Source organism: Grampus griseus (assembly GCF_964374135.1).
Source record: "Grampus griseus genome assembly, chromosome: 14".
Taxonomy (NCBI): domain Eukaryota; kingdom Metazoa; phylum Chordata; class Mammalia; order Artiodactyla; family Delphinidae; genus Grampus; species Grampus griseus.
In genome coordinates this window covers 53,260,842-53,288,161 of record NC_139008.1, presented here as the reverse complement: position 1 = coordinate 53,288,161, position 27,320 = coordinate 53,260,842, and the positions used below count along the sequence as shown (strand labels likewise).

Sequence of the window (27,320 nt, the reverse complement as noted above, 5' to 3'; positions counted from 1 at the left end):
AAGATTACACACCCCAGTCCCCCTTTAGGTTAGGCGTGACCTCTCTCCCAGCGAACATAAGTGCCACGGCCCAGCTATAACACCTCCCAGGAACACTCCTCGTGCTCTCTCCACTTCCCAGTGACCGGGGGTGAAATGAACACAGTCATCTCAGAAGCCACAAGTTAGACAGCAGAGCCTCTCTTGACCTGGGTCCCAGAAAAACTTGCATGAAGCAGGGCCTCTGCTCTCTGGGATGCCTGAACTCTAAACACTAATAAATTTCTCGTTCTGAAAGTTCCTGAGATTTTGGAGTCTGTTAACACAGCCTAGACTAGCCTAATCCAGTTCTCAGCCTCAAGAGGATCACATGTCCTAAGAAAGACGTGTCCTATTATTGTGGAACAGGTTCCAAATAGCCTCCGAGATTGAAGCAAAGCAGGGGATTGCATTTTGCACCTGAAGTGCTGTTGGCTTCAAAAGATGCAGGTTTTGCTCCCAAGATGTATGACCAAGTTCAAGTAGGCTGAGATACCACATAATGGATATTTTTCCATTCGCATTCTGAGCCAGTTTCTCAGAGGGGAAGGATTTGGTGGTATGGAAGTTTAACCATTTTTTTTACTACACCCCCCCCCCACCTTTCCAAAGTGAAAAATCCAATATCCATTATTTCAGTCCCTGAGGGTGTTTAATAAAAGCATCGCCTCATGTCCTTTGTGCTTTTCCACTGCTATACTGATAGGAAGGGTCAGGTGTAGGTCAGAATCTTCTGAATGCCCTAGGAGACCATGTCGACTCACAGCGTCTTGAAGGGTTAGCAACATCCCTTGCCATCCACTCCAGCCCTGGTCACCTCCAGACCTCAGGACAGAAGAGACCTGAGGGCAGTGAGTTTCTATAGGCAACACAACAACTGTGACAAGGAGGAAGCCTTGTTTCTCTGCACTCATTCTTGGTTTCGTGAACCTTCCAGAGCAGCTAAAGGCAAGGGTTCAGGTTTCATGAAGTCAAGGAAAAGAGGGAGAAAGAAAGAGGGAAAATGAACAGACAGGATGGAGAATGGACACACGAAAATTAGTTTTTAAGGAAGTAATATTTTTCACTGCCTAGGCAAATGACTTCTGTGAAATTCTTATATGAAAAGTAATACACTGTTTTGTTTTTACTTAGTTATCACTATCATTAGGTTTCGATGCAAGTGGAAATTTACAATAAAATGAAAACAAATAGCATCAAGGATGATATACAATTCTGTGATAATGTGATTTGTAATTCAGGCAATGCCCTGCTTGAGACTCATATCCTGATTTCCCACTCCAGTTGCTGCAGAAGCAAAAAATACAGAGATGAAGAAAAAAATAATTATCACTAGGCTTAAAGATTAAGACCATTCCAAGAATATAAATAATGAATTTATAATGTATTACAATACAAATAAACAGTATTTTTAGTATAAAAGCTGCATTTGCACGAAGAAGCTATTTAGTAACAAATATGATTAAAATACATCAGAAACATGTTAAAGTTGTATGAGTCACATATGTCACAGTTCACAAGAAACTTCACTGAAAATAAGCCATCTGAAGGCCACATGTCCTGGTCTGAAACTATCAAAGGCCTTTCAACCAAACCTCCTGGTTCAGGAAAGATGCTCAAAAAACTGCCCCATCTGGGTTCATCAGACTTGATGACTCCATGTTTGGTTTTCAAAACAAGCTATAAGGGATCAGAATGTAGGACTGAGGTAAACAGATACTAAACAAGAAGGAACTTTTCTATTAGCGCAAAAGATTTACATGAATACTTCCCAAGATATTATATTGAAAGAATGGGTCAACCACACATTTAGAATACTGGCAGAAATAACTTTAACACTGAGATGAAGGACATATCGAGACTACTGAGACACATTAGCAAAAGCACCAATCCTCCCCTTCTTTCTCTCACTTCATGCCAATTTAAGGTTTTATGCTAAAAGCTCAGGTACATCCTATCATTTCTACCCTTTTTTGGACTCTTTAATGTTTCCTATTCTGTAAAACAGGCTCCACTCTTAAAGGACTTGGTAATAAAAAGTCACATGCCAAGTACTTGCCTTAAAAGACACTTTTATCATCTACCCAAATTACACATACCCAAATCCTGGAGAAACACCATAGCTATCAACAAGGATATGGGCCATAAGAGAGTCAAAATTTGGCTTTCTCCACCATCAACATCAACCTGACCAAAGCTTGTTTGCTTTTTGTCACATTAGTAATTCTGCTAATAGTCAGAGAGGCCTGTGGCTAACAGGGATTGTGTTCCCAAGATCAGGCTGGGGGTGCATGCCCATGTGGTGCCAGGCCCTGTGAGCTGAATGAGCAGGCCTTGCCCCATTCATGCTTACATTTCAAAGGGAAAGAAGGAAGTGGGATTGCCTATATGTTGCTTCAGCATGAGATCTCTAAGCAAGCTGGGGTGGTCTGGCAAGAGATGAATAATAAAAGAAAGAAACTAAGGAAAATGTACCTAGAAGTTTCAGATTTTCCCTCTAATCAGTGAACAGGCACCCCATTCCCACTACTCACACATAAAGCACTGCACCCCCATTCCCAAATGAAGTTTTATTTGCCTAATTTTGATATACATAAAATACTATTCTGTAACTAAATAACTGATATTGTAATATAGGGAGGCATGACTTTTATTTTTTCAATCAAAATCATGTTTCCATGCACTTGACTTCTGTATTAAATATATTATCTAAAGGAAAAGTCTATCAATCCTATTGAAATGTTAATCTAATTTTAAATTATTTTGGGTTGACTTTTCGTTTAATTTTATATTCAGTAAGTATTGAAAATGAACCTAAAGGCTAGAAGTGGAAAGAAATTAAATTAGATGTATACATCTTTCATCAGAATATTAAAACAAAAACAAAACAGGAAAAATGGTCCCTGTAGCCAGATACTTCAACTTTTAATGGATCTGGTTCTCCAAACTGTTTTATTCCTCTTCCTCCAATTTTTTTAAGTATCGCTGAGAAAGAAAATACATGTCTCATCATATAATCAGATACTATTTGGAGCCCAACTGGGAATTGGCCTTACATTTATAAAAAGCCAAAGTAGACTTTACTTCTTCATTCCTTCTCCTTTAGTGAAATACTCCACTTAAAAAAAAAAAGATTTCAACATTGCGGGGGAGGAGGTATTGTACAGAAAAGCCAAACTATGAAACCCTTCTTTTTCCATACCCTTGAACTTGAACTCAATGATCTTTGAAAACTTTGTTTCAGCTGATTAGAAAAGAAAGAAAATCCAGTGACAGGAGGGAAGATCCAGCTCAGCTCTGATCCAGAAAGGCTTCCTGGTATCAGGGAGATGCAGCTGCCTCCCTCAGAACCATGGTGCTTTGGGTGAGGAGGTATCAGAGCCCCAGATGGTGGGAGGGGCAAGAAATGAGCACAAGTCAAGGTTTTCCCAGTCTGTCAGTTCTGTGATAGCCTCAAACTTGAGGTCGTGTTGCTGTCTGAAGAAAAAAATTATTGGCAACTCTTAATGAATGTCACCGCACTGGGGGATGAGACTGTCAGGTCACTGAGTTGGGAAGATGAAAAACAACCAACTCTAAAAACTGGATTCCGTCAGAATAAAAACTCCCTTTGTATGAGGCTTGCAACAGATTCCTTCAGCCACACCAGGGTAGAGTTTCAGAACCTCCCCTTCCTCCAGTGAGCCCGAGTTCAAAGTTAGTACAACGTAAGGGTTATTGAAACAGCCAGATAGGCATATGCTGCGTTTTTCTTTTTAAAGATGACAGAAGCTTTTTGAATTTCATAAACCTGTACTACTTATTATTCTGTCTGGACCCAAAGGGGTGTAGGATCAACTTTAGACATCTTTCATAAGCTTGGAATCTAATATTATGAATTTATTCTAAGACGCAAATCAGGTAGATGGATGGATTTTTTAAAAGACATTGGGCCCCCTGGGTACTTTTAGTAGATTGAGTATTGAGAGATTTACAGGGATAAAATTCTTTACAAGATTAAGGAAGAAGGAAACGAAACCAAATCTTTCATTTCCAGATATACACTTTCATTAATTCTTTCACCAAAAGCACATCACTGAAGGAAAACCAGAAATGGTTTTTCAGTTATTATTAAAGTGGTTCAAGAGCCAGGGAACCCCTTGAGATAGAAACAAAACAACACAGTATTCAAGTTTTCTTCATAAGACTACCTTGTACTGGCAAGACTTAGGAGACTTCTGGCTTCAAAAAGAATATTGCTAAAGGAACTTTTTGAAAAAAAAAATGACATTTTGGCTAAAAACAACAAGAAAAATCTCTCTTGTAAAACCCCTACTTCCTTTTGAATCTCCAAAGGTTACAACATTTGAGATGCTTGGCAGTCATGGCTTCATGGGCTGTGCTTCTTGATTATCTAAACCCTTAAGGTGGAATAAACGCAGCTGATGTCAAGTAGACTGCTGTCTGAGTCCTCTCACTGAGGGCAGATTGTGAAGAGTGTGAGGGGCCTGCAGGCCCATGGTGGGAAAGTTGGAAATGCTAAAGGTAAGAAATAAAACATAAGAAAGGAGATTTAGAGAGTTAGGAAGATTTCCAAGCTCTTTTCTACAATAATATCCAAGGCCCTCTCAAGTTCTATCTCTAAAAAGTACACTTGTACTATGGTACCCGACGTTTCTTACAGTTTGACAAAAATAAATATTCAATACAAGAAGAGGAAGCAAGTTATCAGCTACACCCTGAGGACGTTCATTCGCCCTGCTTTCATGTTAGGGGCCTGCAGCCCTGTCTACTGCCCATGAACAGTGCTCACGATGGCTGGGGATTGCTTCCTCTGGTCAAAACTCTGGGGCCCCAAGGAAATGAATTTGTTCTCATCACAGGTCCCAAACAGACCCTAACAGCATGTTTGTTTTTCTGTACCCTGTCATGCCTGAAAGATTCTCCTTAACATATATGCAAATAATGCCATGAGACTACATGGGCTAGAGATCATTTTTTAAGAGAAGCTTGCTCATTCAAGAAAAAATAAGGATTTGGTTTAAACTGCAGACCAGAAGGAAGCAGACATATTCTTTTGGTCTGTATCCTTGGAAACACTGTCATCAGGCTGACGGTCCCTTGTCGGCATGCTGACTTCTGCGCTGTCTCACTGTGTCTTCCGCTGCCTCTGCGCCAGCTGGACAGGGCTGCTCTGGGGCATTCTCTTCAGTCCCAGCAGGTCCTTCATCCTCCTGGGCCTCCCTCAGGGGCCCCTGGTCCCGGGCATCACTCCTCTTCTCGTCCATGCCAGCAGCCGGGCTGTCCTCCTCTTCCTCCTCTGCTTCTTCCTCATAACCAAGGTCTTCTTTCTCTTCTTCATCATCTACAAGGCTGTCCTTGTTTTCTTCTTCATTTGAATCATCCTTTCCTTCCTCTGCATCCTGCAACTGTTCAGTTGTATGAGCCTCCCCTGACCTAAGATTCTGCTCTGTGGAGGGAAGAGAGGGGAACATTCTCTGAATAAACAATGGGCATTCACAAATACTGTATGTTTTCACTAGTATGTGGAATCTAAAAAAATAAAACAAATGAATATAACTAAACAGAAACAGACTCATACAGAGAACAAACCAGTGGTTACCAACAGGGAGGGGCAAGATAGGGGAAGGGGGTAAGAGGTACAAGCTACTAGGTACAAAATCAATAAGACACAGGATGTAATGTACAGCATAGGGATATAAGCAATTTTTTTTTTTTCTTTTCCAGTACGCGGGCCTCTCACGGTTGTGGCCTCTCCCGTTGCGGAGCACAGGCTCCGGACGCGCAGGCTCAGCGGCCATGGCTCGCGGGCCCAGCCGCTCCGCGGCATGTGGGATCTTCCCGGACCGGGGCACGAACCCATGTCTCCTGCATCGGCAGGCGGACTCTCAACCACTGCACCACCAGGGAAGCCCCAGCAATATTTTATAATAACTTAAAATGGAGTATAATCTATAAAAATATCAAATCTCTCTGTTGTACACCTGAAACTAATATAACATTGCACATCAACTATACTTCAATTAAAGAAAGGTCATTCAGCAATTGAGTACATTTAGCTGTGAAATGAAACAATGGGGCATATGACAGTCTTCTCCATCTTGGAACTATGTTATCACACAGGACAGATCTCTGGATGGCATCCTGGCCCCACCCATGGCCTCTCGACCTCTCTCTGGAGACTTCACTAACCATGTTGAATTTGGCACAGCCCAGGGGCATGGAGGGCAAAGGTTTCTTTGTGCTCTGTATTTTATACCGTGTAGAATGTTCAGTGACCCACTCACTGGTCATGGTGATTGGTTCAGAACTGTGACTTAAGCCAAGTCAATCAGAGTAAGTTTTTGGCCAGAGTCAGGAGCAAAAGCTTTCTCTCTTTCTACAGGGACTGCTAAGCTGATAAAATGTGAGTTGGGGCTGTTGAAAGCTACTGAATCAGCTTCATGAAGTAGAAACTATCATCCCTTGGGCTGTGCATGAAGCCAGAACATCCCTGGATTTTTCAGTTTTGTGAACTAATAAATTTTTCTTTTTTCCCCTAAGTTGTTTTAAAATGGGATTCTGTTACTTTTAAGAATTCAAAGGAACATATTTTATAATTATATATGGAAGTTTCAAAGCCTTAAAAACGTCAAGAACTAAAAAGAAATATAAGCTTATTTAGTTGAACTCCCACATAAAATTCAACAATTATGAAATCTCATAAGAGTCTTCATGGGGACTTCCCTGGCAGTCCAGTAGTTAAGACTCTGCGCTTCCGCTCCAGGGGACATGGGTTCAATCTCTGGTCGTGGAACTAAGAACCCACATGCCTCACTGCACAGCCAGCCAAAAAATAAAAAAGAGTCTTCATGCAAACAATAGGAATAAAAGCATGGAAATTCAGGGGTATTTGGTCCCAGGAACAGTGTGAAATAGTGAAAGGATTTGGGGAGATGGCTTTTAAAGGACTCAGGACAGTTACTGGCACACAGTAGACACTCAGTAAGTGTCAGTTCCCCTCCCTCCCTGCTCATTCCAGTTTCAATGAAGGAAAAGATGTCAACCGATTAATGAAGGGCAAACAATTCAAGGGAAAAAGCAATTGCCAAAATGAAATGTTCCTTAAGAGAGGAGAAAAAAAGAATTTTTGCTCAAATCTATCTAGAGAACGTATTTCAAAGGAATTTGGTAATGGTGATGGTTTGGTCACCTAGCAAATCAGGGGAAAAATCCACTATCTATATGAGCATGAAAGGGCACACCACAGAATTCCAAAAATACTCTATTTCATGAATCTGTCATACTTACCAGAACCTTCAGATAAATGCCTTGGAAGTGGCAGATAGAAACATTCTGATATGACCACCAAGACCTGGAGGGAAAAAAGTGATTTCACAGTGAGTGGATAGGACATTTGTTACCAAACAACCTCAAAGTTAGGTCCTGCTTCTATAACCAGACATTCATAGACAAATATCAATACACAGCAATTGGTCAAAAGTCCTCAAAAAAAGACAAGAGTATAATTAAGAATTTTCTATTTTTCAAATGTGATATAACATAGGAAAACACTATTAACTGTAGAACAGGGGTCACAAAGTCAAATGTATACACACAGACCACTAAAAATAGATGAATCAAGCAAGTGTAAGAAAACAGACACTATCAGCCAAGTCTAAAGTGATCTTTAAAAAAGAAAACATATTCTGACAAATAAAAGTAGTCTGTACATGGGTTGTCTCTCACCAGTGGGTAACCCTGATTGTGTGGAAGAATACTTCAGGGTGTAGAATTCTTAAGAGTCCTATAAGAAATTACTACAGGGACAAACTGTGAGAAAACACTTCAGTGATGTGAACTAAATCCTATTTTAAACAGTGATTGACTGGCTTCACACCTCTGACCTTGAACGCAGCACTGAGTCACTTGCTACTTACTATAAACATGCTGTTTCCCTTGATAAACCACAAGCTCCTAAGAGGCAGGTTCATTCTAGTCCATGTTCCAGGCCTGGATGGTGTGGGCCGTGGTGATGAAACTGACAGGATGACGTGTGAATCGGGGTCAAGTCAGCGGGAGCCCCTCGCTCTCTACGCCCTCCCCATGTCCTCCCCTACACAGTGCACAACACAGAGAAGTCAGCACAGGAGGAAGCTGCCCACTGAGAAGGGCTTCACAGTTCCTCTTTTACCTAGCTAACTCCTGGAGTTCACCTACACTTTGAACAACTGCCCAGTCTTTAAAATAGGAATAGTACTTCATAAATATGTTTTTAAGGGGCTCTAAAATTTAAAAAACCCAAAGTCATTGCCCTTTTGATTCAATTTTATAAACATCAAATGAGAACCTCACTTTATTACCATCTGTATATTCATTTATTACTTACTTAATATTTGCCTCATTAGGTTCAAGATATCATGTTAACTTCTGAGGGGAAGGGTTCAAAAAGAGAAAAAAATGGCAGTCTAATTAAGAAGCAATATGGAACAGGGGTCTCATAAAAAATGAAGAAAGCTCTTTGATAGATACTTAAGAGATACAGAGATTACAACCAGTTATGGGGGTGGGGAAGACTCTAGAATGACCACTTGAAAGGTGGCATTTAGGGTCCTGGGCATGGTCAGGAGCGGAAGGGCAGCAGCAGCTATCTGGCTCTTGTAAGCGACACCAAACTGGACCACAGGGGCTCTTGGATCCAGAGAAAGGCCTAAATGCCAGGCTGAGGAGACCCATGTGCTGGGCAGTGTTCCTCCTTGGGAAGGAACAAGCTCCAAGCCATCAAATTGATTTGAACAGCAAAGAGGAAAACATCTCCATCTGAAAAGACTGAGGTTGAAAACCTATTTCTAATATGACAGTCACTTGCTTATAGTAGCTATTCACTGGACATAATGTTCTTTGTGACTTTTTTTTTTTTTCCTTTTGGCTTTCTTAATACCAACTGGAGGGGAAATTTTTGGTCCTGACACATTGCAAGGGAAAGAAGAAACACCTGCCAGTGACAAATAACTGGCATTTACAACAAAGCCTGGGAGGGAGTAAGTCCCACCTGCGAGATACCTGGGCCATCTAGAGCGCTAGGTAAGGGGGCCTAGCACAGACTTATGGGACACCAGCCTCAACCTTGTCAGCTGTGTGACCCTGGGCAAGTCACTTAACTGTTCTCTCACTTGCACTTTCTCTTGAAAGGACAGGCTTGGGACTAGTCTATCACTAAGGGCTGTTTTATATCTCTAAGAGTATATAATTCCATTATACTGTCTTCCTTCCCAGAAATTGGGAGGAAAACCCTCTCATTCTATCAGTTCAGGATCTATTTTCCAGTCTCAAGAACCACTCCCTTGGGATGAGTCACTTTCTGAGCCACTAAGAATGGTACTGTTTAAAAACAGGGTCTATATAGGATTGGTGTCCTCATCTTCATCTTCCCTTCCATGGTTAGATTTTCAGGTTTCAGCTTAGCAGACAGCCAGGCATCTAAAAGAGGAGAGTAGACGGATTTGCCATCTTTCACAGGAAAGATGAAACTTTCTTCCACTAGGAACTGGTCAGCAGCATGTAGAAAAATAGTCCACCCAAGCTGCAAAATCCAGACAGTGTCCATACCTACCAACCGAAATGGAGACCAGATAACAGAGGCAAAAGATTGCTACCTGTGTTTTCCATTGCTTTTCTGCCTGTCTACAGATTTGCTATCTTCCACCCTTCAAAGCAGAGTTGCTGATGTCAGAAAATGATGCGGCCTGAGTGATTTGATACACAGACTATGCACTTAAGGATCTTTCCCATATTGGTTTAAAATGCAAAATATATACTTGATTTCTAAAACTGAGCTCTTTGTTTACATGTGAAAAATAACATTTAGTAAAATATTTCAACCACTAGGCTCAATCAAGACAGCAAGCAAAAATCAAACTAGCAGCCTTGTTTTGACTTCCCATCTTTTAAAATTAAGGAAAAATAGGAAATGTAATAGTCAGGCTTATGGGAAACAATGACTTGATTCGGAAATCACTTCTTATGGAAAACATCCTGCCCTTTCTGGCCACTGCATAAGTTAAACTCCATAAAGACTCATAGAGGGAAGGAGACCCTCCAAGGTCACCAAGACCAAGTTTCACATAACTGCACACTGGGCCTTGCTTTCAGCCCCCAGTTAATGGCAAAGGTGACACAGAGCAATGAACTGATCACCTGCAGACCTCATTGAAGGCAAAAATTCTAGCTGTTGTGTTTCTTTTAGCATGTTACAGTTGTAGAAAAGGCATTTTGAGCAGAGACATGTGTTTGCTATTTTATGGAAATGTATTAACAGAAAATGTATGAGTCTATTACTGCTTTGAAATTATTATTTCCTTAAATAACATTCTCTTCCCAACTTCTTATGAAGGAACAGTAATCTCTATCACTTAGTCACTTGAATAGTCTAGAATCAACTTTCTTCTTTCTTCACGTCAAGCCTCTAATAACCTTCCTACACTGATTATTTGACTCTAAGTTTCCAAATAACTTAGGGCTTAGGCAGGCTTGACTTCTTGGACTTACGGTCAACCTCAAAAGTAAAATTCTAAAACTCTTTATGTGAGAAGAGTTTTCAGTGATCTTCCAATAGGCCCACCACACTCAAACTACGTACCCCATAATTCCATCTCAGAATCACCCAGGATCTCATACTGTTCCCCCTACAGAAGCCTCACACTCATGCAGCTCCAGAGTAGACGGTAGATGGGAGAAGCACATTTATATCCAAAGTCAAAGTTATATCCAAAGTCAAATCATTTTAGGCCAGAGCATTAGGGAAATGTTAGTTAGCAGTAAGACTAATGCAGCAGAATGGAACATACCTAGGACCTAATGAATGACATATCTAAGTTCTATCCCCACCCATGAAGTTAACATCAGCAATCAAATGACAAATATAAACCATAATACGAAGTAAGCATGTTCATGGCAAAATAAAATCGAGCTTCCTTGGCTTCTTGGAATATGACTTTGTAGTACCAAGTTGTGACTTGCTATAAAGGCGACTGCTAACATTTTAAGCTTATTTTTTAAAAGACCTTGCAAAAGAGCTGAAATACATTACAAAATGTAAGGATAGACTTTAAGACAATCTTACCTAAAGGGCTGTCCTTTTCATACAAATTTTTAGTGATCATCAATTATTCCTATCATACAGTGTTTAAGGGCTATGTGATTAGTATATAGTATAGTAACTTTTACGAACTTCTTAGACTTTAAAGCCCAAACTGATCAAGTGTAGGTAAAGAGAAAGATTTCAAAAATATATACAACCAAGAGTAAAACACGCCCAAACATTTATAGTTGCCTATATAGTTAAGTAAATAAATGTATTATTCCAACACTTACCTAACTCTAGGGAGAAAATACACACATACCTAATGGATAGTAATTTTCATATCCAAAGAAGACATAGTGATGTGGTTTGCATCTTATTTTTTCACATAATAATGATTGTGTTTTTTATCCACATTATCTTACACACTCCACCTGGGGAAAACTGCAGTGTATGTATAAGCAGCTGGTGAGTTTAGAGGTTCAATTTGAGTATACGAACAGGAAAGATCATCTTGTTCACCCAAGGAACAAATTCACAGCTTTGGTCTTATCATCACAATGTTCTAATCAAGTAGGCAATTTGTGAATTCACAGCTGACTCAGTTGTCTTGGAAACTGACTATGAATTCGAGTAAGTCTCTATTTCTTTCTTCATTACTGCCTATATTTTGGGTAGCACACGACTTCAGAATATTTGAGAGAGAGGATTAGGCAATAATAATTTAATGAATTTTCCAGTATTTCTCAAATTTCCATTGAAAGCAGTATCAAACAAGCAAATATTATTTAACTGCTTAGATTACACGCAAAATGATGTTTGTTTATGAGCTTTTTCTTTCTTGGCTGCTTTCCAGTTTTGCATGAAACCAACTGGCTTTAAAGACAAGAAAAAAGATTGGCATTATCTCTTACCAGACCCATGAAAAGGCCAAAAATCAAGGTGGCTATGATGAAAAAGACGTAAGAACACCAAGCAGGAACTCCAAGGGTCACTGTGAAATAGTTGTGAAGATGCTGTAATCAGAAGAAAAAAGTAAAAAAAATATATTTATAATGAGGACTAAGAATGTCTGAATCTCCCTCTTTATCTATAACTCAAGTCTGCAAATTGTTTCTACTTATATGAGCCCCCACAAAGGTCGTCCAGCAGTTTATGCATCTATATGATTCTTCAAGAACAAGTCAAATTTTACAACATTGAGAATCTGAGAGTAATAATCAAGGTCATATGTAGTAAAAGTTATACTTCCTTAAAGTTCATGATCAAATAGAACTCTGGTAGAATTGGTTATCTAGTCCCTTCTTCCATCCTGAGATTTTTTTTGTCACTCTGCCCTAATAATTTATAACCTTAATTTTTACTCATAATATGGCATCCATAAAAAATTAAACTTCTTGGGCCTTTACCAATATTTAAGTAGAACTAAATTACTACTTACGGAACATCAACCATTTAAAATGTCTCTGTGCTTCCTTTTCTAATCAGACTCTTATTATTGCTCTACCCTCACTCATCCTTAACAACTTTCCTAATCACCATAAAACCTGAATGTAATAATAGAAGAAATTTTCCAGTTAATTCATTATGAACAAATAAGATTTCATCGGTCTTCAAATAGAGTGCACATCCCTTCTTGTTTACTGTCCCCTGGGACTCTATGTGATGCCAAACACTAAAAAATAAGTGAGGAGATACAATCTTAGCTAGAAATTATTTACATGCTAAATCATACAGGAATTACAGATATGAGCCTGCCAGTCTGGAGTCAAAGCACATTTATATATGGACTTGCAAGAGCCATGCTGCCTCATGATGGCTTTGTGATAATCTATTTTAGGCTCTTACAGCTTTAAAAACATTCACTAAAAAACCAATAGTTTTATGATTTTGTTATGTCTATAGATAGTTTTATCTATAAAATTACTGGGCACAGGATGAAATGGCTCCAAGCTAAATGCCACCAGCAAGCAGATATAATGACTGAATGACTTGCCTAGAACTGATAAGGTTGATGAAAATGAGGCCAAGATTCTATTTTAATATTTCTCAAAACCTAAGTTACTCGACTATCTCCCATTGGTTTCTCAGTTTATAACTGTCAATACAATTAAATAATATATTTTATTCTGGCTTAATTCAGAATAATAAACAAAAAAGCTTGTTAACTGATCTAGAATAATCTGAGATCTCTTCTCTCCAATTTTTTACTCAGCAGTAGAGATATATCTAAAGACTCATCAAGTTTTTAAATACACATAATCAGTGTTCAATAAATATTTATTGAATAAGAAAAAGATACTAGCAAATCCTTAAACTATTCATAAGAAATGCAAACAACTCTTGATTTGAAAAACTGTCATCTGTCCTCTGCTGATGGCACTGGTCGTCACTCTGTCTTCAGCCAGGGCAATTATTTATTAAGAATAATCTAGGGCTTCCCTGGTGGCGCAGTGGTTGAGAGTCCACCTGACGACACAGGGGACACGGGTTCGTGCCCCGGTCCAGGAAGATCCTACATGCCGCGGAGCGGCTAGGCCCGTGAGCCATGGCCGCTGAGCCTGCACGTCCGGAGCCTGTGCTCCGCAACGGGAGAGGCCACAACAGTGAGAGGCCTGCATACTGAAAAAAAAAAAAAAAAAAAAAAGAATAATCTAGTATTCTGCAGCCCAAGTAGGCAAAAGAGGTATTTGGGATACAAAAGGTTGTTTCATTCAAATTCCGTTCAATGGAAGTTTTAAGATGCATTGCACAGTTCTCTACTTTAGGAAATTTTGTATATTGAACATAGTTTATTTATGCTTTTCTTGATTATTCAATGTCATCATCAAGATTAAACTGTGAAATGTGCCAAAGAATTAGAAGACATGGAAAGCCAGTATTCCTTTGTGCTGACCCATGGATGTATGAATTCTGGAACTTGCTTTATAAGTAATATCTGCCCATATAGTTGGAATGAATAACAGCATCCAGTTATAAGTCCTTCTGGACAGTGTCTTGTGCCCTTTTGCAAAATAAATGATTTAAGAAACCCTCAAGAAATTTTCTAAGTTATTTTCTAGGATTCAATAAATTGTGTGCCTTTGAATCACTGCATTCTGAGACAGTCTTAGTGCTTTCAAAAACATCCTCTTATTATAATAGGTTCCACTTCAATTTTCTTGTATCAACTCACTCTTTAAAGGATTTATTTGAGCTTCTTAGAGAAACTCTGCCATCTTGTGGTCTTTTTAGGTGATTATTACTAAAGCCTCATTAATCAAGTTGTGCTCTCACAACTGTAGCCACAAATCTTTACCTGTTTACTTTGTCTGAGTCCACGATGGTTTCAGAGTACCTTTAAGAGTATTAGGGTTCCTGGTACTAGGCACTTGAAGTTTTGCTGTATATATGTTTCCAAATAATAACTGATTAAAACTGATCTGGTTCAATTTTAGATTTCTGTGTTTCCTTTCGTTGCCAGGTAAAGTAACAGTTTTCACTTGTGGAAAATACTGACCTAGTTCAATATTATATATGCTCATTACAAGGAAGCATCCTGTTGTTTACTTATGCATGAAAATGTCGCCTGCTGGGCCCAATACCTTATACTCTTGCAATAGGTGACTGAATTAGAGTTAAGTTTTGGCTACATACATTTTGGCTACATACATTTGAACGAGAGAACTAAATGCAGAATAAATGAGAAGAATATTCCAACCAGTGGTCAGATGGATTTAAGGAATGGAGCCAGGCCAAGGCGTCCAGGGGTCAGAGGTGGAGCCTCCCCTCCCCAGGGAGGCCAGCAAGCCCTCTGGGATCTGAACTACTGCAGGTCAGGTTAAATCCCGCCCAAGGGCACCACTCATCCAGCCCAGCGTCGCAGAGTCTCATTCAGAGCTGGGCTGGCCCCAAGGGACAGAGAGCCTTTTGAATTTAAATCCCATCTGCATCCCAGGATATACCCTGAGGAGTTTGGGAATGATCCTTAAACCCCTTTCAGACACAGATTAGAATCCTCAAAATATCCTCCCTGTGTGGGAGTAGCTCAGAAAGCCTTCTCCAGTGATCACCAAGGGCTCACTTCCCCTTCTATGTTCTACCCTCTCAACACCTCCAACAAGACACAAATCTGCAGCCTCTTGTAGGCTCGAAGGTGACTTGTGGATGGGCACCATCTCACTGTAATATGGTTCCAGATATTTTTACAAACAACAAAAAATCCAAAAACAGTAAGAGAAGAGACACCACCATCTAAAACAGAGGGGGATGTTTTAGAGTTTTAAAATTCACTCTGGTTATTCTCCAGTCTAAACATTCATGGCCTTTAATTCTCATCATGAGATAACTGATAAATCATTAAATCTTCTCCATCACACAGCGTGTCCAATAAGTTACCTTATTGTAACTAAAATTTGCCATATGCCTGCATATTTTCATAACAACAGTAACACTGAGGAGAGGTATTAACTTACATCCTGTATTAGCTCAGTAAGCAGCACAAATTCAACAAATAAAGTAATGCTTAAATACATTCAAATGCTAAACCTAGTTAACAAAAGTACACATTGTACAACTGTCATAAAACCCTATTTCAATCCTATCAACCGTGGTTAAAAAATAAGTGAAAAAAGATAAAGTATTCCTTGTTGACTAATCAGTGGAAAAAGTAAAATAATGATGACAACGATGAATAATGAATAAAAGTAACAAAAAACAGTTCTCAAGTACATGATAGGCACCAGGTTCTATGCTAAGCACAGAACAACTGTCTATGGCAGGGAAAACAAATGGGTTGGGAAACATACAGCGGGTGGACTAGCAACCCATCCATGGGACACTGCTGCTGAGAAAAGACTGACTCCTATCTGTCTATGCATCCACAAAAATCTCAGTATGGTAAGAGACTGTGGATTGGCATCAACAATCTTGCCTCACTGGCATTAGCCCCTCTGCGTCTTTCTTTCTTCCCTGTTTTTACCTTCTTCCTCAGAGTCTTTACACTCTTTTAGTTCCAGTGCTGTGTTTCTTCTGTTCACTGTTAATACAGTTGCACTACAGTTTTATATTACCTAGACTTGAGTTAAAAACAGATTATGTTCCCCACAATTACATACTCAACATTGATGTGAGGATCTTGGGCACAGGAGAAGAACCAGCTAAATAAGCTAACTGAGCAGCCAGGTGGTCAGCTAGGAGAACGGGCTTAAGTATCAGCAGTTCTGTAAGGACAAGGCAAACTATAGCTAGAGGTTGCAGTGGGAATCAGAGACTGATGCATAGCCAAGGACTGGGTCACACCAGGCCAGAGATCATACCCTCTGAATAAGAGGACAAGGGCTGAATTCTGAAAACACAAGTGGTGAGAGCCCTTCCCAGAGATTTGATGAAAGGCTGGGGACTTGTTTCTAAGAATAAAAGAAATTACAAAAGTTTGTCAAGAGGCTTGAGGAAACCAGATGCTGATACAGAGAGTAATACCAGATTTCTATTATAGATATTCAAGGTAATGTGTACACATATGAGGAGACTAAAATAACCTACAAACCTACCATCTATATTCTTTTAGTCATGTACATCCCCACCCCGCCCCCCACCACACATACACACACAATCTACAATCAGGGCAAATGTATTAGTGACCCCAATAAATATAAATGGACTAACTTTATCAGTGAAAAGAATTACTTCTTGCTATATGCTTTTAAAAAGATTTACTTAAAACATAACAACAAAAAGGTTGAAAGTAGAAAAAAATATCCCAGGTATACACTAACCAGAGAGAAAAAATATGGTATTAATATTAGACAAAATGACCTAATAGAATGTAAAATGCAATTGCTGTTTGTCAAATTCTACAGTTTATCTTATAAAATTGTATTTTTTGTTCTTTTAAAAAATATCTGGAAAGTCTGAACATATGTATATATAAAATATATAAATATCATATATACTTTACTTCTCAGTCCTAATAAGAACATCTTAATTGGTTATTCAGAGATGGATCATATTCTATTCTTCAAATGGCCTTTTCTCTTAAGTCCAATGCATCCACACAGAATCCATCCATGCTGCCCAAGGCTGTGCACTGTGCCTACAAAGATAAAACATCAACTCCTGGCCTTGATGTGCTCCAAATGCCACACATCGTAATCATTTGCATGACATGATGAAAAACTGCAACTCCTTGTTCATCAGTCAAGCTATAAGAGGTCTGAGCAATCATTTATTTTCCCTGGTACTATCTTTGAAAATAAAACTACTCTTTAACAATGTGTGAAGGTCACAATCAGCTTCCATCTAAGCTCTTCTTAACCCTCAGAACAAATTCATCTCTTGACCTGCAGTTATAATAGATTCTGTGCTAAGATCTTGATGATGATTCCTCACACTTATTAATTAATCCTCTTGGATTAGACATTATATAGCTATAAGGTTTTCAGATAGCTATCAGAATATATGACTCCATCAACCTTTAGTGTCAAAATACTGCAATAGGCTGAATCCCTTACTCTCAGTTCCTGGTTTGTAATTCATAATTCTCAACCTTTGAATAAACTTCTTGCCAATATTACGAAAATATCAGAAGAAAACCATATGAAACTCAAACTATCTGAAAAGGGAAAAACGCTAGTTATTGTTTAATATGATAAACAAATGTCAAAAAAAACAGTTAACAAATCTTAACCAAAAAAAGACTGAATCTAAGTTACCAATTTGCTTTCTGTTTTAAAAATTAAACAAAAAAAACCCTAAAGTAGGTATCTCACAAGGCAGGAAATATAATACAACTGAGAAACTAGGACACAAAAATTTGTTCTTAAATTTCCCTAAACATACAGTAAATGCATGAAAAACAGAGAGTCTTCATGAGCTCCCTGAATATTAAGTTCCAAATATGATGCATGACCTATAATCATAGCTTAGAAAAGACAAATATAGGGAGGGACTCACTTCTAAAGATCTTTTGAAATACTTTAAGGATATATATTTAATTTCACAGGAATTTTGTCAAATCTGGTAGGATTTATTAGTTCACCCTACATGTAAAGAGGAGCAAAAGCTTATGTGATACATTCAAGATTATGTAACAGTTCAACATTTTAACCTAAATAAGTTCTAAGCCACTGAAAGGACTCAGTGAAATGATACAATCACACATATCAGGGGCTCTCTTCCTTAAAGGGCCACATCATAAATATTTTAGGCTTGTGGGCCATATGATCTCCATCACAACTACTCATCTCTACCACTGTAGTGTGAAAGCAGTCACAGAATACAAGTAATAAGTGCATGTGACTGTGTTCCAACAAAACTTTATTTACCAAAAAGGGTGGCCCGGCCCACACACAAGTTGGCTGATCCCTGACAAATATTTGATCTGTAGGGAGATTACAACAATGGGAAAATAAGATGAAGAGAAACCACATAAGCCCTTTCAGCTTTGTTAAAAGGATTCATTACCGATCTAAGAAAATATGACTTTGACACAGTAGTTACAGGTCTCTGTCCAATTTATGTCCTTAGAAGGACACAAAGACACACTTCCACTGTGACCCCATGTAAGAGTAGTTCTGTGACTTAAAAAGAAAACGGAAATTATAAAACCATTTATAAGTGTTTATTTTCCAATTATTTAGACGCTACCGTTTCACTCTTAAAAAAAAACCCTCTGCCAATATAATAATAAAGGGCATATTTACTCACCCATATCTTGCCAGAGATGCTAAAAAGACCAGCCATTCCAGACATCCTAAAAAAATAAAGAGAAGGAGAACCACTGGTGATGTATGGTATTAAAAAACAAACAAACAAACACAAGATTCAAGTCACAAGGACTACTCCTCCACTTCTTGCAATACATTGTCCTCTCTCCTGGATTCATTTCCATCCTTATAGAGCTTAGACCCCATGGTCACCATCTGAATTACTCTGCTCTAAATACAGTCAAGTCCCTGATCCTTTCTCCCTGCATGGTGCATGCCTGGCGAAATCCCTAACCCTGAGCAGCTGAATGTCTCTGGGGAAAAAATCACGATCTCCCCTCACAGTCACAAACCTCAGCGAGCACTCAATACGGCCCAGTCCCACTGTTATCTTTTAGGCTCTTACCTGAGAGCCTATCATATCCTTTTCTCTCCCTTCAAACTTTACACACCCTCCCCTCCCCATGCACTCTCAGCTAACAAACACTGCTTGTCTGTCACTGTGAAACCAGAGCCATTATGTGATCTCTCTTATCTTCCCAGCAGCAAATCTGAGCCTGGTGTACAACTGCATCCACCTTCTCCTATTGCAACAGAGAAAGTCTACCTGCCTGAGCACAGTCCAAACCCTCCACTCGTGCCTTGCACCCCATCCCTTCTGTCTTGCTAATGACTTGGTTTTTCCTGTCATCCCATTTCTTGCATCAGCAATTTCTCCCTCTCTGCTGGATCATTTTCATCTGCACGAAAACATGTTCTACCCTCTCTCATCTTTTGAAAAGAGCATCACTGGACCTCAGACGGCCCTCCAGCTCAGCTTCACAAACTTCTCCAAAGAGAAGCCTATACTTGCTGCTGCTTCTTCCTCACCGTATCTTTAACCCATTCAAATCTGGCTTCCATCACTACTGCACTATCACTCCTTGTCAAGGCCACAATGACATCGCATTGCTTCACTCAATGTCTCTATCTCAGACTTGATCTCTCTTAACCCCTTGGTAACATGGGACACGAGTGACTATTCCCTCCTTCTTGAGCACCTTTTACTTGGCTTCTAGGAAACTGTGTACCCTCACCTGTCCTCCTGCCTCACCGGTACTCATTTTCAATTTCCTTTTGCTGACTCCTTCTGTACCCAACTTCTTAACTTTGGAGTGTCCTGTGGCTCAGGCCCAAGCACTTTTCTTTTTCTCTCTCTCTAGGTGATCCCCTTCCTTTTAAAACTTTAAATACCATCTATATGCCTTGTATTTGTGTTCCTGAATTCTCCATGGAGACCCAGCTCCATGCATCCAACTTGGCAGCTCTACAAAGAAGTCTGCATCTCAAACTTTCCATGTCCAACCCTGAACCCTTGATTTTCTCTTGCTCAAATCAGTAACTGGTACCAAGACCATCAAATTCTCAAACCAGAAACCAAGGAGTTGTGTGTGTGTGTGTGTGTGTGTGTGTGTGTGTGTGTGTGTGTGTGTGTGTGTGTGTGTGTGTGTGTGTGTATGAATCTTCCCTCTCCTTCATCTGAGCAAAGTCTACCTTTAAAACATATTTTATTTTATTTTTAATAGTAGAACAATTATTAAAACATTTTACAACTACATTTACATCATATAAAAATTTAAATTTCATTTAAAAGTATCAATTATAGTGGTGTTGGATTCACATTAGCAATCACTACATGATCAAAGAGAGTGCTTTCCTTTGCTTTATTACAAAGTTATTTCTATTGAGTTAACTACTTAAGTTTCAGACTGCTTTATTTTTTTTCTCCAGGTATACTCCTTTCTTTAGGGCTCCTAAAGCTTCAAACAATTGTTCCTTCCTATCTTTAAACTCAGTCCTGTCTCAGTTTAATTCAACATCTATTAGCAGACATTGATTTCAATCTTATTCTTCTTAGCTATTATTATGACATACAGGGAAACAAAAGAAGCATCAAAGCTTAACATTTGCCAAGTGTTTTTTATTTATTAGGGGCCATGATTAGCACTGAATCTCAGTCTTCAGGGAAGAGCTGGAAAAGTGAAAACTATGATCTCATCTTCCATTTAGAGACTAAAAAGCCTGCTGTAAGTGGGCTCTGAGTGATGCTAAGTTTAATCACTTGGTTAACCAGTGATTGAGACAGACCTCTCCAGTGGAAATGCAGTTTTCCCTTGGTAATGGGTAGGTCATTTGTGGGGTGATATGTTGGCACCATACAAATACCCATTACCCCACAATCTTCTGCCCAAGAGTTTTACAAGTATTGATGACAATGGCCCTGGTTGGCCATCATGCTACTTTCATGCATCCACTCCACACGATTCCTATAACATTTAATAAACTGTAATATTATACTTATGTTCGGTATTCGGAAGGCATCTGAAGTTGTATGGCACTTAATTTAAAAGGCTTTAAAGGCCTGTTCAGCAGTCACTTGTTAACAGCAGAACTATAATTTTATTAGCACCAGCTTCTAAGTCTGTAGTGGTTCCCAACTTTGGCTGCTCCACAGGAACACGAGGCTGCCCCACCAGTACCAGTGTAATCAGAGTCTCTAGGATGGCAGCCAGGGGTCAGTAGTTTTCAAAAGTCCACAGGTGATTCCCCTGGACAAGTAAGGATGCAAACCACTGCTCTCAATCATAGTAATGGCACTTCTTACCACTTCAAATTCAGAAAGGTAGAGTTTTGGCGAATCAATAAGCTGACTTTACAGTTCTCTGAAAATGTGAAGAAAGTGCAACACTGTCAGTTTTCGCTAGAAAACTAGTGCTCTTGAAACTCATAATTCCTTAAGAAGAATCCAACATCACAGACGTTAAGCCACACTGCATGATTTTTGGGAAATCGAGTCCAGAATAAGGCATGTTTTCTGCCCAATTCTCAAAGAGATCACACTAATATTGTATAAGTGATTAAGAAGGGCCCAGACCTGGAATCCACGACAAAGAAATGAAGCTGATAATTTGGTGGAGGGAGCAGAGACGGCAGCAGCCTAATTTTGCCTACGGGGTCCAAAAGTGGCCTTAAGTAAGCTTCCCTCAGAGAAGAAATTGACATCATCATGAAATACTAATGATACTCAGATATTTCAAATCTATCCCTAAGCCATTTTTTTCAACCAGAAATTTACTGCATTTCCCAAACTACACAAAAGTAAAAGTTTCAAGTAAGAGCCCAACCATCAGTCATGTCCATCTTTCTGCAGAAGTCACACAAAAGGATGATGGAGAGAACATCTTTATAACAGTTACACACTTCAAAACCACAAGCACCCAACCCAAGGGTATGTTAGCTAGAATTATGTAAGATTCACCTTTTAATTGTGTCCTGTGTCCTGCCAGGTCCGGTAAGGAGGGCTCTCACCCAGCTGGCAGGCCAGGTGTGACAGTCAGGCGCCTCCTTCCCCCATCCCCACCCCTGGCCCCCTGCCTACTGATGAATGTCCCTGAAGCTGAGTGGTGAGAGGTGGGAGCAGACAAGTGGCCCAGGTGGGCAGCGGGAGGAAAGCCTTGTTTGTATGTTATAACAATGACAGTGATGCTCATGACAATGGGACTGCTCAAGCTCAAACCGTGTCAACAATGCAGATACAGAGCCTCAGGAAGACTGAAGACATGAGCATCTATTTGTTGGCCCTGAGTGGGCAGCAGCCGGAAAGTGAAAGTGCCACTGGATCCCTCTCCCTCTCTTCTGCATTACAGCTCCCATCTTACCTGGTCCATCACAAGGAGGGAGCCTGGGTCAAAGGGTGGCCCAGAGTGGCAGGGATGCCAGGAGGGGACAGAAGGAGCTCTGGGGTGAAGAGTGAAAAGAGAGAAAAGTCTCACAGGCACTCCAGCCACCAGCTGTCAGAGGTTCTCCAGGCCAGGCCAAACTACAGGAAGGGAAGCCCCGAGCAAGGGAAGCTGAAACCCGAACACGGTCAAAGTGATGACTGAAAACGCTTAATCCCTCTGTCAGTCAAAGAAAAGCTGCTGTGTCTTCAGTCCCCATCACTAAGGAGGCCCAGCACATTATTGGATTCTGGGTACTGGAGAAAAATGCATGCCTCATTAAAGAGGTCTTGCCAATCACAAGGAAGCAGAGCATCCATGGGCAGCTGCCTGGTCCTGGCATCTCAGTTTGGCATGGAGGGGTGGCAGCTGCTCTTTGGGGGAAATCTCTCTCACTTCACCTGAGGCAAAGCTGCTGGCAACAGTGTCTCCATTTAGAGGCTCCCCTGAGTGCCTGAGGGAGCTCTCCTAAATGCCACCAGTGATGTGCACCACAGCACCGCCACTGTTCAACCTCAGCACCCACTCTGCACGGCCACCAGTGGTGGCCCCGCTCAGCAGGCAAAACTCAAGGCCATTCTCACTGCAATAGGATGAGGCCAACCTGCAATACGGACCTCAACCATGTCCCTCAGGAAGAAGTTAGAATCTTATTTCAGTCTATTATCTATTGTAACCCGCCCAAAGCAGCTTAGAGCAACCTGCTAATTTTTGTCACCACCAATAATCACAGGGGGATAAAGGCCACCCCCACCCCACTAGAGAGACCACTCCCACTACCTGCAGCCCAAAGGGGCACAAGGCACTTCAGTTAGGTTTTGCAGCCCCCATTCCATTGGTCTGGGTGGGGTCAGATGGGTATAATAATAGGGTATTGTATTTATGATTTGCAAAACGAGTTCTTACCTTTAACAGAATGACACATTTGGTATCTCTTTCAAAACAATTGATTAAAAAAAGCTATAATTTGATGATCATTATAGGTGGGTAAAGGGTACATGGGGGTTATTGTACTATTTTCTGTACTTTTATGTATGTTTGAAAGTTTCCATAATAAAAAGTGAAAAAAAAAATTGAGTTCTTGTACAAAAATATAGAACAAAGTGGCTCATACCATTATGATTTGTGTATGATTCATACTTGTTACAAGCAAAATAACATGTTGCCTTAAAATACTACCAGAATATAATAAGGAAAAAAATGGAAATGGATGAATTCCTAAAAATGCCACACATCTACTGGTAGCTACAATTTCCAAATTCAATACATCATTCCCAAGATAAGTTAAAAGGCAAACATTTTGGGCTTCACTGGTGGCACAGTGGTTGAGAGTCCACCTGCCAATGCAGGGGACACGGGTTCGTGCCCCGGTCCAAGGCAAACATTTTAAAAGGAAGGTCTGAAAAACATACATTTTTCAAAGGATCACCTGCAAGTTTAAGAATTAATTCCAATTTTTCTACATTCTCAGAACTCATAAAGTCTCAAAAATCCTGTGGATCAGTCCCTTTTCCAGCCCACTTTCTAACCTTCTGGAATATGAAACCCATACACCATCCAGTGACACCTCCAATTAACAGCTGGGTTGCCACGCTATACTTCTCGGCTGAAGGCCCAGATTCCTACCCAAACACCTTGCGCCACCATGGCTACTTTTTAGCAAGGTCTGCAAGGTCCAGTGACTCAAAATTTCCCTCAGTCTCCTTAACTGGCTGTGGCCATTTTGGCAAGCTTGTCTCATGATGACCCCTGCAGGGGCTCGGCGTGGTGGGACGTGGAGTGGCAGGCACGCTGCCACCGGCGCGAGATGGCTTCCAGCATGTGGGGCAGATGTTTAAAACATATTTTAGATCCACCCATTCTCTCCATCCCCACTGCCACCACCCTGATCTGCACTGACACCATCCCTGGGCTAGACTCTACCTGTCTCGCCTCTCCACATGGCCTTTTCCACTCTCTGCTCACCGCGTGCGCTGCTAACATCCCAGCTCCTCACTGGCCACAGGCCTGCATGATCTGCTTCCTGCCCTCCTTGCTTTCTCAGTTTACACTCCTCTCCCACCCTTTCACTGGCCACCTTTCTGCTCCTCAACACACGGAGCTCTTTCCGATTTGGGGCCTGTGCGGATGCTATGCCCGTTCCTGGGAACGTTCCTCCCCTGCTCGTCACCTGGCTGGGCCATGCTGTCTTTAGATCTCACTTGCAGTCCTCCCCTCAGAGCAACCTCTCCTAGCCCCCATCTAATGTCTAATGCAGGGCCACACTCCCACAATTAGTCCCTGACTTAGTAAAGGTTTATTTTTTGTTTTTTTCTGAACAGTCCTTATCTAGACTATGATTCTTTACATCCCTAGTTTTTTTCTTAATCTGTCTTACTTTGAGTCACCCGAGGAGAGCAGAGGGGTCACATCTGTCTTGTTCACTGCTGCACATTTAGCACTTGGAACAGTACCTGCATAAAATCAGTGCTCACATATTTGCAGAATGAAATGCCAGAGATGAGCTGCTTTTAGAATAAGCCATGTATTTCCTATAAATGCTACCAGATTACTTATTCCTGAAATATGGCATGATTTGACCCTATTTCAGCAGGGACATTCCTTACACTTATATATACTAATATAAAATTAATTACAAATATGACAATTCACTCAAAATTAAAACTGTGAAAAAGTTATTATGGCTTGGCCTTATCTGTCTCACCAAGCATTATACAGTTTGCCATTATGGCCAAAAGTTACCCCAGCAGTATTCTGCTAGGCAGCCAAAGACACCATCAGTCTTATTTTCCACACGGATACATGAGCAATTCCTTCATGAACTATAATTCAAGAAACAGTTGCTCCTCTATCTTATGAATAATTTATACGGAAGGAAGGATGGTAAATGGTGTTCACCATATTTTGTAAAGAGAAAACAGGTGACATGGTGCAGAAGTTAGAGGAGAGGATTTCTGTAACCCACCTGAATCTGGGTACTTAATTCCCAGTATCCTAACAACCAGCTGAAACATATGTGGGTCACAAAACCAGAAACACAACATGGGCCAAGCATAGGCATGTGTAGTCTGGGTAACCAGAAGTGAATATGAAGAAAAATGTAGACTGTCAAGTTCTATGGGTTGTTAACTTGAGACCTTCTGTTCTATTAATAACACCTTGTCATTAAAAAACAAGTTACGTTAGAGAAGCCGGGGATTTCCAGCCAGTCAGAGGCTCAACTGATTGCCACTTCTTCTCTAAGATATAGTTCTGCAGGTCTTCATAGATTCCTGGGCCACGGTAACGGCGGAATATCCCATCCTTTGCACTGTAAATTATAAAAACAAATAGAAAATAAATCCATTAAAATATCAAGTATTACAGACAATGAAAATCAAAATAACTATTGGTTTTACATGTGAACGCCTCTCTGAATTTTAACTTGGCTCAAATGAAGAAAAAGAAATGTTATAGTTAGGTATAAGTCAGAAAGCACGCATAAATACTTATCTAGTACAAATGAGGAATTCCAAAAGAGAAAGTATTAAATATTCTATTTTATTACTGCACAATTTGTGACTATAAGCAGAGTCCTTGGCACTGTCTAATCTGCCAAGTTACTTTTTATTATTTTTGCAACCAATTATTCCGATTTTTCTCTTATAGCAGCAAAACAGCAATTGTTATCAAGTTTTAAAAAATTGTATCCAAATTTCCAAATCTATGTCATCCAAGTCCCTCCCCTGAAAATTAACAAAATGCCTCTTAGTCTCACATACGCCTTTCGTCTTCCCTCCCTCTCGCTTTCTTGCCAGTCAAGCTTCCTAGAGGAGGAGTCTACACTTGCCATTTTCTCCTCTTACATTACTCATTCAACACTCCTGCAGTCGGGGGTCCTGCGTCCATGACTCCATGGAAACTGCTCATATTAGAGGTCTCCAATGACTCTTAAGTGCCATATTCATGGAGCACTTTTCTGCCATTTTTCCTGGGTGGGTCATTGGCACTGTCCACTGCTGAGCCTCCCTTCCCTTGGCTTTTATGACATGAGCTCTCTGGACTTCTTCCTACTACTCTGTCCATCCCTTCTCATTTCCACACTCCCTGTTTCCCTTTGCAGATGTCCTAATGGTGGTCAACTCAGGTTCTATCCTTGACCTGCTTCTCTTCCCAATGTATCTATTTCTCACTGTCTATATTTCTACTGTTATCTAAACCCCAGTATGTATCTCTAGCCTAGATCTTTCTTAAGAGCTTTAGATCCTGAAATCAAGCTATCACCTAAACTTCCCCATTTGGAATTAGCATAAACCCTTCACATTATCTTCTCTATTCTGGCCTCTATCTTCCAAACTTCACCTTATTCTAACGGCTCCTCAAAGGCTTTCACTAGTTAAGAATGGCCCATTGGTAAGTCATCACAGGCTCCTTCCTCCTTATGGCTAATCAATCACCAGTTCCAATGATCCCATCTCCTAAGTATCTCCGGAATCCATCCCTTTCTCCTTCCCCCCTCTCACTACCTAAGCCTCTCTGGCCCCATCACCCAGGATGATCCAGCTGTACCCTATGGGCCAGCCACAGAGAACTAGTTACAGTTCTCTGAAGGTTATCTCCTTTTCTCCTGGGCTTTTCCATGATACATCCTCTATCTGGAAAGGCCTTCTCTACCTTGCCTGCTTAACCTATTCCTTCCTATCTATTAAGAATCATCCCATCTTTTACATCATCAGAAAAATCTTCTTTGACCTCCTCACCTATTTGCTACCTGAAATTAGGTTCCTTTCTCTGTAGCACCCTGAGCATTCCTCTCTTCTA

At 40.3% G+C, this 27,320-nt stretch overlaps 1 protein-coding gene across 1 annotated transcript in view; it reads right to left on the bottom strand.

The window, feature by feature from the left end:
* Positions 1–729: 729 nt before the first annotated feature.
* TMX4 (thioredoxin related transmembrane protein 4) overlaps positions 730–27,320 on the bottom strand; it is a 43,329-nt gene continuing 16,738 nt past the window's right edge. The window contains exons 4-8 of the mRNA XM_082670832.1: positions 25,702–25,830; positions 18,764–18,809; positions 11,992–12,093; positions 7,309–7,372; positions 730–5,467 (exon numbers count right to left, since the gene is read on the bottom strand). Of these exons, the coding sequence (XP_082526958.1) occupies positions 5,103–5,467; positions 7,309–7,372; positions 11,992–12,093; positions 18,764–18,809; positions 25,702–25,830 (706 nt within the window). The 3' untranslated portion in view covers positions 730–5,102. The remainder of the gene's footprint in view (positions 5,468–7,308; positions 7,373–11,991; positions 12,094–18,763; positions 18,810–25,701; positions 25,831–27,320) is intronic.